At 37.4% G+C, this 15,393-nt stretch overlaps 1 protein-coding gene across 1 annotated transcript in view; it reads right to left on the bottom strand.

The window, feature by feature from the left end:
• LOC150095526 (inactive DNA (cytosine-5)-methyltransferase DNMT3L-like) overlaps positions 1 to 15,393 on the bottom strand; it is a 361,976-nt gene that overhangs the window by 56,707 nt on the left and 289,876 nt on the right. Inside the window, exon 14 of the mRNA XM_090410700.1 lies at positions 6,430 to 6,500. Coding sequence (XP_090266826.1) covers positions 6,430 to 6,500 — 71 coding nt within the window. The remainder of the gene's footprint in view (positions 1 to 6,429; positions 6,501 to 15,393) is intronic.

Below are 15,393 nucleotides of genomic sequence, written 5' to 3'. Positions count from 1 at the left end.
TTTTTAATTTGTGAACCCTTTTTACAATGGCAGCTAGCACTAATAAAAAACTAAAATTATCACAGAAAGGAAGTGGAAGAAATTTCCAAGATGCCTGGACAGAACACTATGGTGTTATTGATAGAGGCGATAAAGTTCTCTGTAAATTGTGTGGTGAGTAGAACTTGGAATGTAAGAAGACATTTTGAAACTAAGCACAAATGGCTCCTAGAAAAAACTTTTTAAGAACTCAAAGAATACATATCGCAACATCTAAAACTGGCAGAATTACAATCAGGGACTTTAATTAAATTTCTTTCAGGACCTTCAAATTTAGTAGCTGCAAGTTACAGTATTTCACACGCTATTGTTGAACATGGGAAACCACTTAGTGAAGGTGATTATATTAAAGAAGCTTTTGTTATATTAAAGTGTATTAATTAATTTAATTAATCTTATATTAAAGTGTGCGCCATTTTTATTTGAGGACTTTCATAATAAGGAAGCTATTGTAAAGCGCATGAAAAAGTAACCATTAAGTAGGAATACTATTAAAGACAGAGTTATATCAATGAATGCTAGTATAGAAAATCAAATACAACAAGACTTGAACTCATGACATTGTTTTTCCATTTGTCTCGATGAAACTACAGATATTACATCATCAGCTCGATTGGCTATTATTGCAAGGAATGTTCATGGTGATTCTATGCACGAGGAATTGATAAAGTTGGAAAATTTACCTCAAAACATGACAGGTAAAGACATATGCGACTGTGTTATTAGTGTTCCATAAATTTATCGAAAATATTTTCGATTGCAACTGATGGCGCGCCTAATATGGTTGGCTGTAATGTCGGTTTTATCAAACAATTTACAGAATATGTTGGTCATCCACTGGTTTGTTTCCATTGTATTATACATCAGGAGACACTGTGTGCGAAATCAGGCTTAAAGGATTTGGATGATGTAATGAGAAATGTGATAACGGTAACTAATTTTATTGCTGCCAGGGTTTAAACAAACAAGAATTTAATTCACTTTTAAGCAAAGTTGAATCAGTGTACAATGGTCTATTAATGTACAATAATATTCGATGGTTGAGTCGTGGCCAAGTACTTGAACGGTTTGTTGAATGTTTAAATGAAATGAAATGAAATGAAATTATATTTAAATACGAAGGGCACGGAGCACAAATTTTCTCAGTTGAATGATTTGGCTTGGCTCAGTAAGTTGATGTTTTTCACAGAATTTTCATTGCACCTGAATGAACTTAATATACAATTGTAAGGTTTCAATATTATGTTAGGCACGATCAATAGCTTTGAGAACAAACTCAAAATATTTCAACGTGATTTAGAAAGTAACAATTTTAAGTATTTCTCAAGAGTGAAAATTTTTTTTGACGAAACCAGCCCCAAAAATCGTGAACAACATATCAACCAATCTATCGAAGTTCTAAAGTCAGTAACTGAGCAGTTTTCTTCTAGATCTGAGCAATTTCAAATGTTGGAACAAATAATCCAATTCATAAAGTATCCTGATGAAACAGAATTCATGGATCTTAAATTAGATGGCTTTGAGTGGTTGAATTTAAAAGATCTAGAAATGCAACTAGCCAACTTCCAGTGTAATCCTATATGGAAAAGAAAGTTTATTGCTCTTAGAAATGAATTAGAAGAACTTGAGCAGGAACGTCTGCATGATACCCACATGTAAAAATTCAGACTGTGAAATTCTAAGCGTTTGGAATAGATTTCCCAAAAGCTTTCATGCTCATTTGCTAAAGCTCTTCTAACAATTTTCTCTTCTACATACTCTTGTGAAACTCTATTTTCTGCCTTAAATAATATCAAATCGAAAAGGAGAAATAGATTGAGCAATGATTTGAGCGCTGCCTGTGTAGCATTAAAATGTACACACTATAGCCCTTCTATAAAGCAACTTTCTACTAGTACTCAGCAACAGATGTTGAAAGTTTATTTTTCACTTGGTTAGAGTATAATAAATTTAGTTTAATCCTTTATCCAAGTGTGAGCAATCAAAGTATGCGCCTGAAAGTATCTTCAGGACTGGGGTCCAGAGTAATATATTAAAAAAGGGTGGCACACCATTTGGCAACTCCTATAGGTAGAGATGACCGGCTAATGCTTCTGCCTGGTATCTCCACTTGGGCCTGGCTCCCACTGAAGAGACCTCAATAAAGGTCGAAACTAGTCTGGGTTGTGGCCCTTCCCTTAATGCATAACATTAGACATATCTGCAAGGAGATGTGTTTTGCATTATGGGAGATACTGAGGTAGGAGTGTTGGTAGCTTGCTCCACCTTTGCAAGGAGTGCCCTAGTGTTGTACCACTTTACCCCAGTCCTGAAGATACTTTCAGGCGCAAACTTTGTTTGCTCACACTTGGATAAAGGATTAAACTAAATTTATTATACTCAGCAACAGACATGTCATTAAATGTAATTATTATTATTATTCAGGCCTCCATGGAGTCAAAAGACTCATCGAGGAGAGGTCCCCCCCCCCCCAAGAAATACAAAGTCTGTCATACCACTCCTCAAACTCATTGATCGTTCTTGCTCTCACCACTCCATCAGGCAATGCATTCCACGGTTCAACCACCCTCCATGCAAAGAAACCACTCCTCACCCTCTTGCTCACAGTTTCCTTTCGTAACTTCCAGGGAGTAATGTAAGTAACGTAAGTTTGTAATTTCACTTTATTAAATTAATTGTATAATATGAATTCATAGATTTTATATCAATGTCCTATTAAATAAATAGCCTAATATGATATGTATAAGTCACCATCTATGATTATGTAGTTAATTTTAGAATGCATGTATGCAAGTGGCACATCAACAACGTCAATATTTAAAAAAAAAGATGTTTGACACACCTGGGTAAAAAGGTTCGCCATCACTGGTCTATACCAACTGAGCTACAGAGGCTCTCAAAAGAAGAAAACATTATATTAAATCCACTTTCTTATCTAATGGTTTCTTGTCTAATAATAAGGCTTCTTCTTTAGTCTCATAAGAGAACAAAATAAAGAGTTGAGGTTTCAGTGGATTTGAAGATGTTCTTTAAATTTCTGGTTTAAGGACCATTTGATATGAAGAAGCATAAAATACTTTATTCAACAAAGAAATCTCATCAGACGCTTACTTGTGTCACAAAAAAAAAAGTTAAAAAAGCTAAAGGAGGTAAGCATATCACATTAAGTAAGAAATGCATGAAAGCAGGTGTATTAGTTCACCATGCTCTGCAATGTAATGTCTGATATCTGTAGACCTGGGTCTATAGATATCAGATTTTTGATGAATAAAGACCAAACCTCATGCAGGAACAAACCTTGGTTTTCATTGCACTGAGCATGGTGGCACAGCATTTCAGAAGCATCCTTGGATTTCCTATGATGAAATAGTTATGTTTGATGTAATGCATTTATGTTTTATGCCAAAGTACTTGATGTTAGTCATTGGTTATGGGAAAAGCTTATCCAGACTTGTTTTTTCTTTTTGACATCTTTAAAATGCTCTGACATATGGAGATATGGAGGATGGATAAGATTTTGCAGGCTATAAGAATTTGTAAATCTTGTACAGGCATACTCCAGTCATATGATAGATCATGGTCCAGACCACCATCATATAACAAATCACTACTTTTCTTTTTCACCACTTATAATTGATGTAAATAAAGCAGTCAGCTATATTAGATGTGCAAACAAAAAATTGAGAACAATTTTTGCAAACAAATAAGTTATTCTGAATATCTTGGTTTAAGGGAACGTTCCAATCACTTCAGTCATCAATCTACACAATTAAAATTTTTTCTGTTTTAGCAATAAGATTGTCATGTTTATGGATAACTGTAGTATTAATCAGAGCAGCACTTTTCACTTCACTAAAAACTTTATCTTTGTTTAAAACTACTGCCACAGTCTCAACTTACCTCGCAATAACAGTGATATGAGGTAGGTTTAGCCTGTGGCCTATCACACTGTTTGACACCATCACTAAATTTAATATTTGAAGCAAAGCATGTAATATAATAGGTTTATGATTCTTCTTCTTTCTCTGGAAGAAACAGCACCTTCAATTTGAATTTTATGTGTTATTAACAACATTATTATTAAATGTTATTAACAACATTAAAATAATTTATAATTCACAGTGAAATACCAAAATACACAGAGAAGTAGCAGGCAATGACACCATAAACAAATTGAGTTCAAGAATACTGCACATTGGTTGATTCAGAGAAACGTCATGTTGCTAAAACTGTCATACGAGCAAAGGCAGCATCATATAAATGGGCACTGGTCATAATTCATAAGCATTGTATGAGTGGATTGTCATAAAGTGAAGCATCATAAGGCAGGATGTTATTGTATAGTGAAGAGAAAGCTACCTTTATGATAAGGTAGTATCATATACTACCTTATCATAAAGGTACCAAGAAATGTTTTGTTTCTTTTTTCCTATGTTGCTGGAGATGTTATAGGCTCTGTTCCTATAACATATAATTCTATAAGGAGTGGTAATGAGTGGAAGCATATATGAATCTACTAGTGTTTATGTTTTTTTTTTTTTTTGAACATTTTTTTTTTTTTTTTTTTTTGTACATTGAAAAAAATTAAGTCTTTTCTCAAAGGTTTTTAGGAGAATGGCGAGGAAAGGTAATATCCTGCAGGTTTCAAGTTCTGAACTTTATATTAGGATGCAGGGTGCTAACAAGTTTTTGAAATGCTCCATTTCTTTATGAACCTGACCCATGTGATAAAAATAATGTCAACAGACAATTTTTTGGATTTTGATGAATCAGGGGGGACTTTCAGTCTAGAATACAAGATTTCCAATCTATCTTTCTTTTCAAAAGATTCTGTAAATAAATTAGCTGAAAGTGGAGCCTATGGCAAGACCTCATGTTTGTTCCCAGTCCATCCTGGAAAGAAAAAAAAATCTATACAACGTATGAACAGGATGACACTAGTGGAAAAAGATCTCTTAAGTAGATCTAAAGTTCCTTCTCTGGGAACATTTGTGAATAGGTCAATAACATCTAAGTTTGCCAGAGAGTCTAATGCTTCTATTACTATATTTGTGATTTTCTCAATGAAATGCAACTTTTTTTTTTTTTTTAAATGAAAGACAGCTTTTTATCTTATGTGTGGTGCATCTAGTTGAGACAGATATTTGGCATTTGGAGGTAGGTGAATCTCTGGCATCCATGATGAGTCTTGAAGGTACCTCTGTTTTATGAATCTTTGGGACACCATAATTTCTTGGAACCAGTGTGAGTTTTGGAGTAAGACATTTAATTTCCTCTGGCACTTTTATCAAATCTTACTTTGCGCGTGCACGTGTGTGTGTGTGCATGCACCAAGCAGGATATAATCTTGTACAGCATGAGTAATTGTTACCTGATAGTAAGCTATTCATTTTTGCTAAATTATGACCACAATGTCATTGTTGCAAAGTAATTTTTTAAGAGGTGTCATTTCCGTTTTTGGAATATTTCTAGGTAGTAGTGTAGCTCTTAGCAACAAAGAAGCTGCATGAAGGTCAGGTGAATCTGTTGGTAATCTCCTTATCCCTTTTCTAGGTTGGCTATGATGTCTATTTTGGGAATATTGTAAAGGTCTAAGGTAAACTTAAAAAACTTAAATTCTTTTGATGACAGATTGATTATGTGATTATGACTTTGAGTGGGGATAGATAGTTCTGCTTTTCCTTTTCATACAGATGAATGTTAATTTTTTTTTTTCAGTAAACTTGTTTTGTTCTATATTTAAAATCAAACTGTTCCACAAATACAGGAAATGAGGCTGCCAGTTCATTCCTAAGTCAATCCTTAAGGAGAACAATTTCAGTGCTTTTGTAGAATTTTTTGTACTTTATTATTATTAACATCAGGCTTCCATGGATTCCAAAGACTCATTGCAGGAGGTACACACACTCTCACGCAAAAAAAAAAAGATCATCAAACCGTGCCTTAAACCCATTCACAGTTTCTGCTCACCACCCCTTCAGGCAATGTATACCACTCACCACCATGAAAAGAACCTGCTTCTCACTCCCTTGCCTTATACAGCTTCCAGGAATGGCTTCTTGTTCTATCCTTGCCTCCTTGCTCTATGAGAAATCTTCTCAACATCTATTTGGTAACAACATTTCGCTGACTCAGACATTTCAATCATATACCCTCTCCATCTGTTCACATTGTTCTGCAAGTTGCATTCTCCCAATCTGTCTTAATCCGGCTTAGTGAACTTTCTCTGGATCCGTTCTGATATATATCTTTCTTTAGACATGATTATAAAACAACATTTCATGATTATCAGAATAAAAAAAAAATATAATTTCTGTTTTGATTATACATTATGAAATGAAAAAAATAAAATAACATATCTAATACATAAAGTATATAACTATACTATACCTCTGTATCACAAGGCTGATTTTTAAAATAATGATATGTTTCAATTTCCAGTTGCCGAAGAGCATAAATACCTGGAAAACAGAACTTTTATAAATAAAATGTTTTTCCCCCCCTTGCTTAGGACAAAATAACATAATTATATGATAACAATGGTCAAAATAAAAACATTTTTACATACATATCTGGAAAAATTTAAGGAATTCTAATATCTAGTCAGTTCCCGATTTATGACCACTCATATTCATGAAGGTGATCCCCCATTAATTATTATTATTATTCCGGGCAACTCTAAGGAGTCGACAGACTCATCGAGGGAGGCCCTAACATCATGTCATTCGACATTCACACAGTATCTATCATACTTGCCTTGAACTCATTCACGGTTGTAGCACCCACCACAGACTCTGGCAATAATAAATTTAGTATAATCCTTTATCCAAGTGTGTGCAAACAAAGTTTGCGCCTGAAAGTATCTTCAGGACTGGGGTAAGGTGGGACAACACCAGGCTACTCCTTGCAAAGGTGGAGCAAGCTACCAACACTCCTATCTCAGTATCTCCCATAATGCAAAACACATCTCCTTGCAGATATGTATAATGTTATGCATTAAGGGAAGGGCCACTACCCAGACTAGTTTCGACCTTTATTGAGGTCTCTTCAGTGGTAGCCAGGCCCAAGTGGAGATACCAAGACAGAAGCATTAGCAAGGTCATCTCCTCCTATAGGAGCTATCAAACGGTGTGCCACCTTTTTATTACATTACTCTGGATTTAGAGAAAGATGTTGAAAGTTTATTTTTCACTTGGTCAGACTATAATAAATTTAGTTTAATCCTTTATCCAAGTGTGTGCAAACAAAGTTTGCACCTGAAAGTATCTTCAGGACTGTGGTAAAGTGGTAAAACACCAGGCGACTCCTTGCAAAGGTGGAAAAAGCTACCAACATTCCTATCTCAGTATCTCCCATAATGCAAAACACATCTCCTTGCAGATATGTATAATGTTATGCATTAAGGGAAGGGCCACTACCCCGACTAGTTTCGACCTTAATTGAGGTCTCTTCAGTGGGAGCCAGCCCAAGTGGAGATACCAAGGCAGAAGCATTAGCAAGGTCGTAGGTAGTGGCCCTTTCCTTAATGCATAACATTATACATATCTGCAAGGAGATGTGTTTTGCATTATGGGAGATACTGAGATAGGAAAGTTGGTAGCTTTCTCCACCTTTGCAAGGAGTCGCCTGGTGTTGTACCACTTTACCACAGTCCTGAAGATACTTTCAGGCACAAACTTTGTTTGCACACACTTGGATAAAGGATTAAACTAAATTTATTATAGTCTGACCAAGTGAAAAATAAACTTTCAACAGACTCTGGCAGCTTATTCCACTCATTCACCACTCTCCAAGTAAAAAAACCTAGCTCTAACACCCTTCTTAACCACATTCTTGCCCAGCTTCCATGCATGGCCCCTAGTCCTCCCACCACCAGTTCTATTTTCAAAAATATCTTCTGGATTAATCTTATAGTAACCCTTCAGTAATTTGAATGTCTCAATCATATCACCATTTTTCCGCCTATCGACCAATTTTTGCAACCCACAAATCTTCAACCTATTCTCATAAGGTTCATTCCACAGACCTGCTATCACCTTGGTCACTCGTCTCTGGATCCTCTCCACTTCATCCCCATCACGAAGAAATCCTGGCACCCATAACTGGGCAGGCACAGTAGTCCAGTGGGGTCTTATCAAGGCTTGATACAGAGGAACAATAACTTGTTTGTCTCTGCATGTTAAAGTATTTTTCAGAAGCCAAGTGATTTGATTAGCTGATTTAGCTACTTTTGCAATGTGCCTCCTAAACTTCAATTCCCTATCCACCAACACCCCAAAATCCCTGGCCTCATCAATCTCCTGGAGAACAGTTCCACCAATTCGATATACTGCTGCTATTCTTTTCACCCCAAAATGAAAAACCTTACACTTTGCCACATTAAATTGACATCCATTTTTCCTTGCCCAGTCCTCCAAACTATCCAAATCATCCTGTAAAATTTTGACATCCTGTGCACTCACAATTGCTCTACCCAACTTTGCATCATCAGCAAACAAGTGAACACTTCCTTTCAGATCCTTTCCTATATCATTGATGAACAAATTGAAAAGTAGTGGTCCAAGAACAGAGCACTGCGGCACACCACTAGTCACAAGCCGTCTTTTAGACTCAACTCCTGAATAAACCACTCTCTGGTATCTCTCCATCAATCACCCTCCTTTATCCAAGCAAACAAAGTTTGCGCCTGAAAGTATCTTCAGGACTGGGGTAAGGTGGTACAACACCAAGGCACTAATTGCAAAGGTGGAGCAAGCTACCAACACTCCTACCTCAGTATCTCCCTTAATGCAAAACACATCTCCTTGCGGATATGTCTAATGTTATGCATTAAGGGAAGGGCCACAACCCAGACTAGTTTTGACCTTTATTGAGGTCTCTTCAGTGGGAGCCAGGCCCAAGTGGAGATACCAGGCAGAAGCATTAGCAGGTCATCTCTACCTATAGGAGTTGCCAAATGGTGTGCCACCCTTTTTTAATAAATTACTCTGGATTTAGAGAAAGATGTTGAAAGTTTATTTTTCACTTGGTTAGAGTATAATAAATTTAGTTTAATCCTTTATCCAAGTGTGAGCAAACAAAGTTTGCACCTGAAAGTATCTTCAGGACTGGGGTAAGGTGGTACAACACCACGGCACTCCTTGCAAAGGTGGATCAAGCTACCAACTCTCATCTTCTGCCTGGTATCCCCACTTGGGCCTGGCTCCCACTGAAGAGACCTCAATAAAGGTCGAAACTAGTCTGGGTTGTGGCCCTTCCCTTAATGCATAACATTAGACATATCCGCAAGGAGATGTGTTTTGCATTAAGGGAGATACTGAGATAGGAGTGTTGGTAGCTTGCTCCACCTTTGCAAGGAGTGCCTTGGTGTTGTACCACCTTACCCCAGTCCTGAAGATACTTTCAGGCGCAAACTTTGTTTGCTCACACTTGGATAAAGGATTAAACTAAATTTATTATACTCTAACCAAGTGAAAAATAAACTTTCAACAACCACCCTCCTATCCATCTCACCAACCCTATATCCATCCCCATCTGCTCTAGTTTACTGATTAGGGTTCCATGTGGTATTCTGTCAAAGGCCTTGGCAACATCCAGTAGAATCACTGTAAACCCATTACCCTTATCCAGTTCAGCCGTCACTGTGTTATAAAACGTGAGCAAGTTACTGAGGCATGATCTACCCTTCACAAAACCATGTTGTCCCCCATACAATATCCCATTTTCATCTATCCAATCATGTATTCTTTTCTTGACTAATTTCTCTAAGACCTTGACAATGATTCCTGAAATGCTAATCGGTCGGTACTTTACGACAGCAGTCTTGGAACTACCTTATGCAGTGGAACTATTCCCCCCCCCCCCCCCGGGACTAACTCAGACCCGAGACTCAAATTAAACAAAATGGTCAAGGGTACTGACAATTCTTTAGCTGCTTCTTGTACGACACGAGCTGGTATACCATCCAATCCCACAGATGTATTGACATTGAGGTTATGCAATAGACTACTCACCTCCACTTCATTCACCACAATTCCCGTATAATCTACTGGTTCATTCGTTTCTGCAATGTCACCACCTGGATAATATATTCTTGCAAAGTGCTCCCTCATTAACTCGACTATGTCAACTGATTCATTTACCTCCCTACCATCGGCATTCTTTAAAATCATTCTGCCATATACATTTTTCTTTTTACTTGCAACATATCGAAAAAACTGTTTAGGATTCTCTTTAGCCTGCATGGCCAATGTTCTTTCGTAATCCTTTTTTGCTTTTCTTACCACACTCGTTACCCTTCTGGCCTGTGCTTTATAACTGTTGATGTGCCTGCCGGTCACCTTTCTCCTTAAATTCCCTCCATAGTTGTTTCTTTTTTTGCAGCTCAAGCTTAATGGTGTTATTCATCCATTTAACTCCTACTTGATTTATTATTCGGACTCTAGGTATACAGTCAGCCATTGCTTCATGCAAACACTTCTTAACTGCCTCCCATGCACTATCAACTTCTAGTCCTTGCAGTTATACATGCCATGGCACTGAACCAATCAAACTCCTAAACTTGTCATACTTTCCAGCCCGATAATTCCACATGTACCCTGTCTTAATTGTAAATTCCACACCTTTAGCCACCTCCCAAGTCAAGACCCTATAATCACTCTCACCAATTGGTGGAAATGTGGTCATATTTGTTACAGCCAAATCCTCAGATGTAATTACTAGGTCAAGCACTCTCTGATCCCTAGTATTTTCCATTACATGCTGTCACAGATAGTTATCCCTTAATAACCGCATAAAATCCAATTCCTTCCTCCCATGTGTCCTCTCCTCACTCCAATCAATACGACCATAGTTGAAATCTCCCATAATAATTACCCTCCTTCCACTAATTTCTTCTATTTGCTTGTGCATACCGTCTCCACCATCTTTTCCATCACCTGGTCTATAGCAGCACCCAATTGTATATTTGGGTGCTGAATAAAAAACATTATTATTAATAAAGCAAGAGCACCCTTTAATAAATCCATGTTGACTCCCACAGATAACATTACCCTCATCTGCCCAACGCTGTATATGGCCCCCTCGCTAATTTCTCCAAGATCTTAACAACTACTGATGAAACTCAAACTGGCCTATAATTAGACACTTCTAGTCTGCTAACGCCCTTATGCAATGACACTATCTTACCCTCCTTCCATTTCTTGGGTATCTTTCTCGTAGCAATACTTTCATTGGAAAGCCAGGTCAATGGAGCTGTCATTTCTTTAACACATTCTCTCATAACCTGTGGCAAAATACCATCCAGTCCCACAGCTTTACTGACATCCAGAGTACTTAGTATTAGTATCACACTCTCCTCTTGCATCTCTAAACCTCGAACCTACCCTATCTCTCCAGTATTAAAACCTACTTCTCCAGGATGAAATATCCCAATAATTGTTCAATGAACAATCTAGACTACTGTGTCCAGATATGGGTGCCAGGGTTTCTTCTTGATGGGGAAGAGATGGAGAGGATCCAGAGACGAGTGACCAAGATGATAGCAGGACTATGGAATGAACCGTATGAGAACAGGTTGAAGATTTGTGGGCTGCAGAAATGGGGTGATAAGATTGAGACATTCAAATTACTGAAGGGTTTCTATAAGATTAATTCAGAAGATATTTTTGAGAATAGGACTGGTAGTGGGAGAACTAGGGGCCATCCATGAAAGCTTGGTAAGAGTGTGGTTAGCAAGGGTGTCAGAGCTAGGTTTTTTACTTGGAGAGTGGTAAATGAGTGGAATAAACTGCCAGAGTCTGTTGTGGGTGCCATGACTGTAAATGAGTTCAAGGTGAAGTATGATACATACTGTGTGAATGTTGAATAGTTGTCCTTGACATGATATTGGGTCTCCCTCAATGAGTCTAAGGACTCCTTGGAGCTGCCTATAATAATAATAATAATAATAATAATAACAACTCTGCTATGTCCTTTGCATCAGTCACTCTTTTCCTATTTTTATCCAACAATGTCATTCTTCCACAATCATTTTTCCTCCTACTGGCCACATACTTAAAAAATTCCCTAGGATTTTCTTTGGATCTCAGGGCCAATCTCTTTTCATATTACAGTTTCGCCTCCCTTATCATATTAGTTACTCTCCTAGACTGAGTCTTATATTCTTCATGTACCTGCTCTCCACCTCTCTCCTTATATCTCTTCCATAACCTCTTTTTCACCTGTAGTTCCTGTTTGATATTGTTTCTCATCCACTTTACACCAAAAAAAAAAAAGTTTTGTCCTCTTCTTCGCTCGTGGAATACAGCTTACTATTGCTAACAAATATTCCTTCATAATTTCTCAAGCACTAATGATATCTTGGCCATCCAATTCCACCCTCCATGGAACTGCTCCAAGTTATTTAAGACTATTATTATCACCTGCCTTTATAATTCCACATACATTTCCATCTCTTTGATATTCCTGCATGTCTATTCATCTTCCAAGTCAAAACCACATGGTCACTCTCTCTCCAATTGGTGGAAGAGATGTCATCTTAGTTATAATCAGCTCTTCTGATGCTATGACCAAATCCAAAACTCTTGAACCTCTTGTTCCCTCTATTACATGTTGCCTAAGACATTTATCCCTCAAAAATTCTAGAAATTCCATTCCTTTATTACAACATGCATTTTCCTCTTTCCAATTTATACTGCTGTAGTTAAAATTTTCCATAACAATCATTCTTCTTGTACTTGCCAAGCTCAACTGTCTAAATATCTCCTGCTCCACATCCTCTGTGCTTCCTGGCTTGTAGCAATGCCCCACTAAATATCCTGTCTTGCCCATCTCTACCTCACATCATATGCTTTCAAAACCATTAGTGTCACTACCTTCCAAAGCCCCATCTTAGAGGACATAAGTCATCACTTATCACAAGCAGAACTCCACAACCACGTTTTCCCTTCTTATCCTGCCGAAAAATGCTGTACCACCCTGCTACTTCTATTCCTCTTATTATATCATCTTCCACCAACCATGTCTCAGAGATCCCAACAACCTTCAGACAGGCATGCTATTAGTGCCACCGATTCATCTCCATTATTCCGAATACTCCTGGCATTAGTACAGTGGTATAAAAACTGTCTTTGTTTAAAATATCAGGCTCTTGTTCTGTATGCAACCCTTTATTCATCAGGTGGGACAGTACACTGCTGTTTCAGTAGAGCTCTTAGAGGACTTCTTATAAAATTCAATTCCATATAATGAAATTATTCCAGACGAATAATCTTAGGAATACTTATTCAAAATAAGAATTCTCATAAAACAACCAGCATAGAATACATTACTTGATATAGTTCAAAACTAATAATTCATGTATCACAGTATGATAAAAATCAGGAAAGAATATATCTACAGAGATGCTCTAAGTAGTCAACTGATTATAAATACCCCTTAGATTGACCTGTGTATCTAAGACCTATATGTTTTTTCTTGTATTTTTCAAGAGCACAAAGAATTGCCAGATGACCACTGAACTTTTAGCACCAATGTCTAGCAGTACATTACATAGCCCTTGGATCTGCAACTATTCTTACATCTGTATTGATTGACTGTCACATTCAAATTTGAATCTTGAGAAACTAAATGAAAAATTATTTTCACTCCCACTCTCTCATCCAAGGGGTGGCTGCATAGAATTTCATTAGCATATCCTTCATAGATCTGGTTTTCCTCACTTTCTACTAACACTCTTCGTGAGCAGCATTTTCTACATTTACCATTTCAATTCTATAGAAGTGCAATCTAGCACTCATATTTGAGCCTTTCCATCTATCAATTAATTATGCACACCAATCATCATAAATCACAGCTTACTCATTCTTATTCTCCACCACCTCCCATTTCTTCTAATAACTCCTTTATATCTTCTCTTGCACTATACTCAAGTCATTCAAATCATCCACAACTCTCAAAAAAACTCACTTTCCCTTTTTGATTCTAACAACATGGGAGGAGTTAAACTGGAGGAAGTAGGGGAGACAAAAGATCTAAGGTTGATGATTGATAGAAACCTGAAATTTAGGGGACATATTGCAAAGGTAGTGAAGGTAACATAGAGGATTGCTGCAATAATGAGAAGGACACTGACCTGCAGAGATAAAAGGGTTATCATTCTGTTGTATAAGACTCTGATCAGACCACACTTAGATTATTGTTCTCAGATCTGGTCCCCAGGATTTGAAGGGGATAAATTAACTGCAGAAAGGGTACAAAGGCGGATAACAAAGATGGTGTCAGGACTGTACAATGTTAGTTATGAGGATCAGCTGAGGGAGTGTGGATTGCAGAGTTTGGTGGATAGAAGAAGAAGAGGTGATGTGACTGAGATTTTAAACTGCTGAGAGGTGGTTACATGGTTGACACTGGGGAGTTCTTTCGCTTGGTTAAATAGTGGGAAGGAGTGATGACGAGGGGACATCCCTGGAAGTTACGAAAGGAAACTGTGAGAAAGAGGGTGAGGAGTGGTTTCTTTGCATCGAGGGTGATTGAACCATGGAATGCACTGCCTGATAGAGTGGTGAGAGCAAGAACGGTCAATGCGTTAAGGAGTGGTATGATAGACTTTGTGTTTCCTAGGAGGGACGTCCCTCGAGTCTTGATAGACTTGTGTTTCTTAGAAAGGACCTCCCACGATCAGTCTTTTGACTCCATGGTGGCCTGAATAATAATAATAATATCATTAATATACACATTCAAAAGCTAAAGACGAACTACATTTTTACCTGTATATGAAAAAATTTTTATGACTAGAGTAAAATGTGAACAAATTTATTTCCAACATGCTAATAAATAATATTACACAAAAAATGTCTTATAAATTTCATACAAATTACATTGGAATATATTATTGGCAAAAGGTACAAATTTCCTAAGGACATAGTTAAGGAATTAATGTACAATGCTTACAGAAAACTATGCAAAGAGACATTTCAGTATGGAATATGTCTACCCCGAACTGCGATGCAGCTTTCATGATGTCGTACCATACTTGGCACCAAGTGATTCAGGAGTTTTTGAGGCAAACTGGCCCACTCTTACTTGTTTGTTTTCTGGAGGAGAATTTCAAGTTGCATTCCAAACATGCTCATTTGGGTTGAGATCTGGGGAGTGTGCTAGTCATTTGATTCAATTAATATCCTCAGTCCCCGAAAGTATCTCCATTGCTCGTATACGATGTGGTGTGTCATTGTCATCCATAAAATGAATTCTTCACCTACAGCACCACAGAACAATCAAACATGACCTTGAAGAACTTCGTTGCAATATCAATCAAGAGTCATTGTCCCTTTTTCCAGCACTTGTAGCTCG

Source organism: Typopeltis vanoorti, chromosome 20 (genome assembly GCF_054136105.1).
Source record: "Typopeltis vanoorti isolate ZY-2024b chromosome 20, IOZ_Tvanoo_1.0, whole genome shotgun sequence".
NCBI classification, from domain to species: domain Eukaryota; kingdom Metazoa; phylum Arthropoda; class Arachnida; order Uropygi; family Thelyphonidae; genus Typopeltis; species Typopeltis vanoorti.
This window is presented reverse-complemented; position numbering and strand designations above follow the sequence as displayed.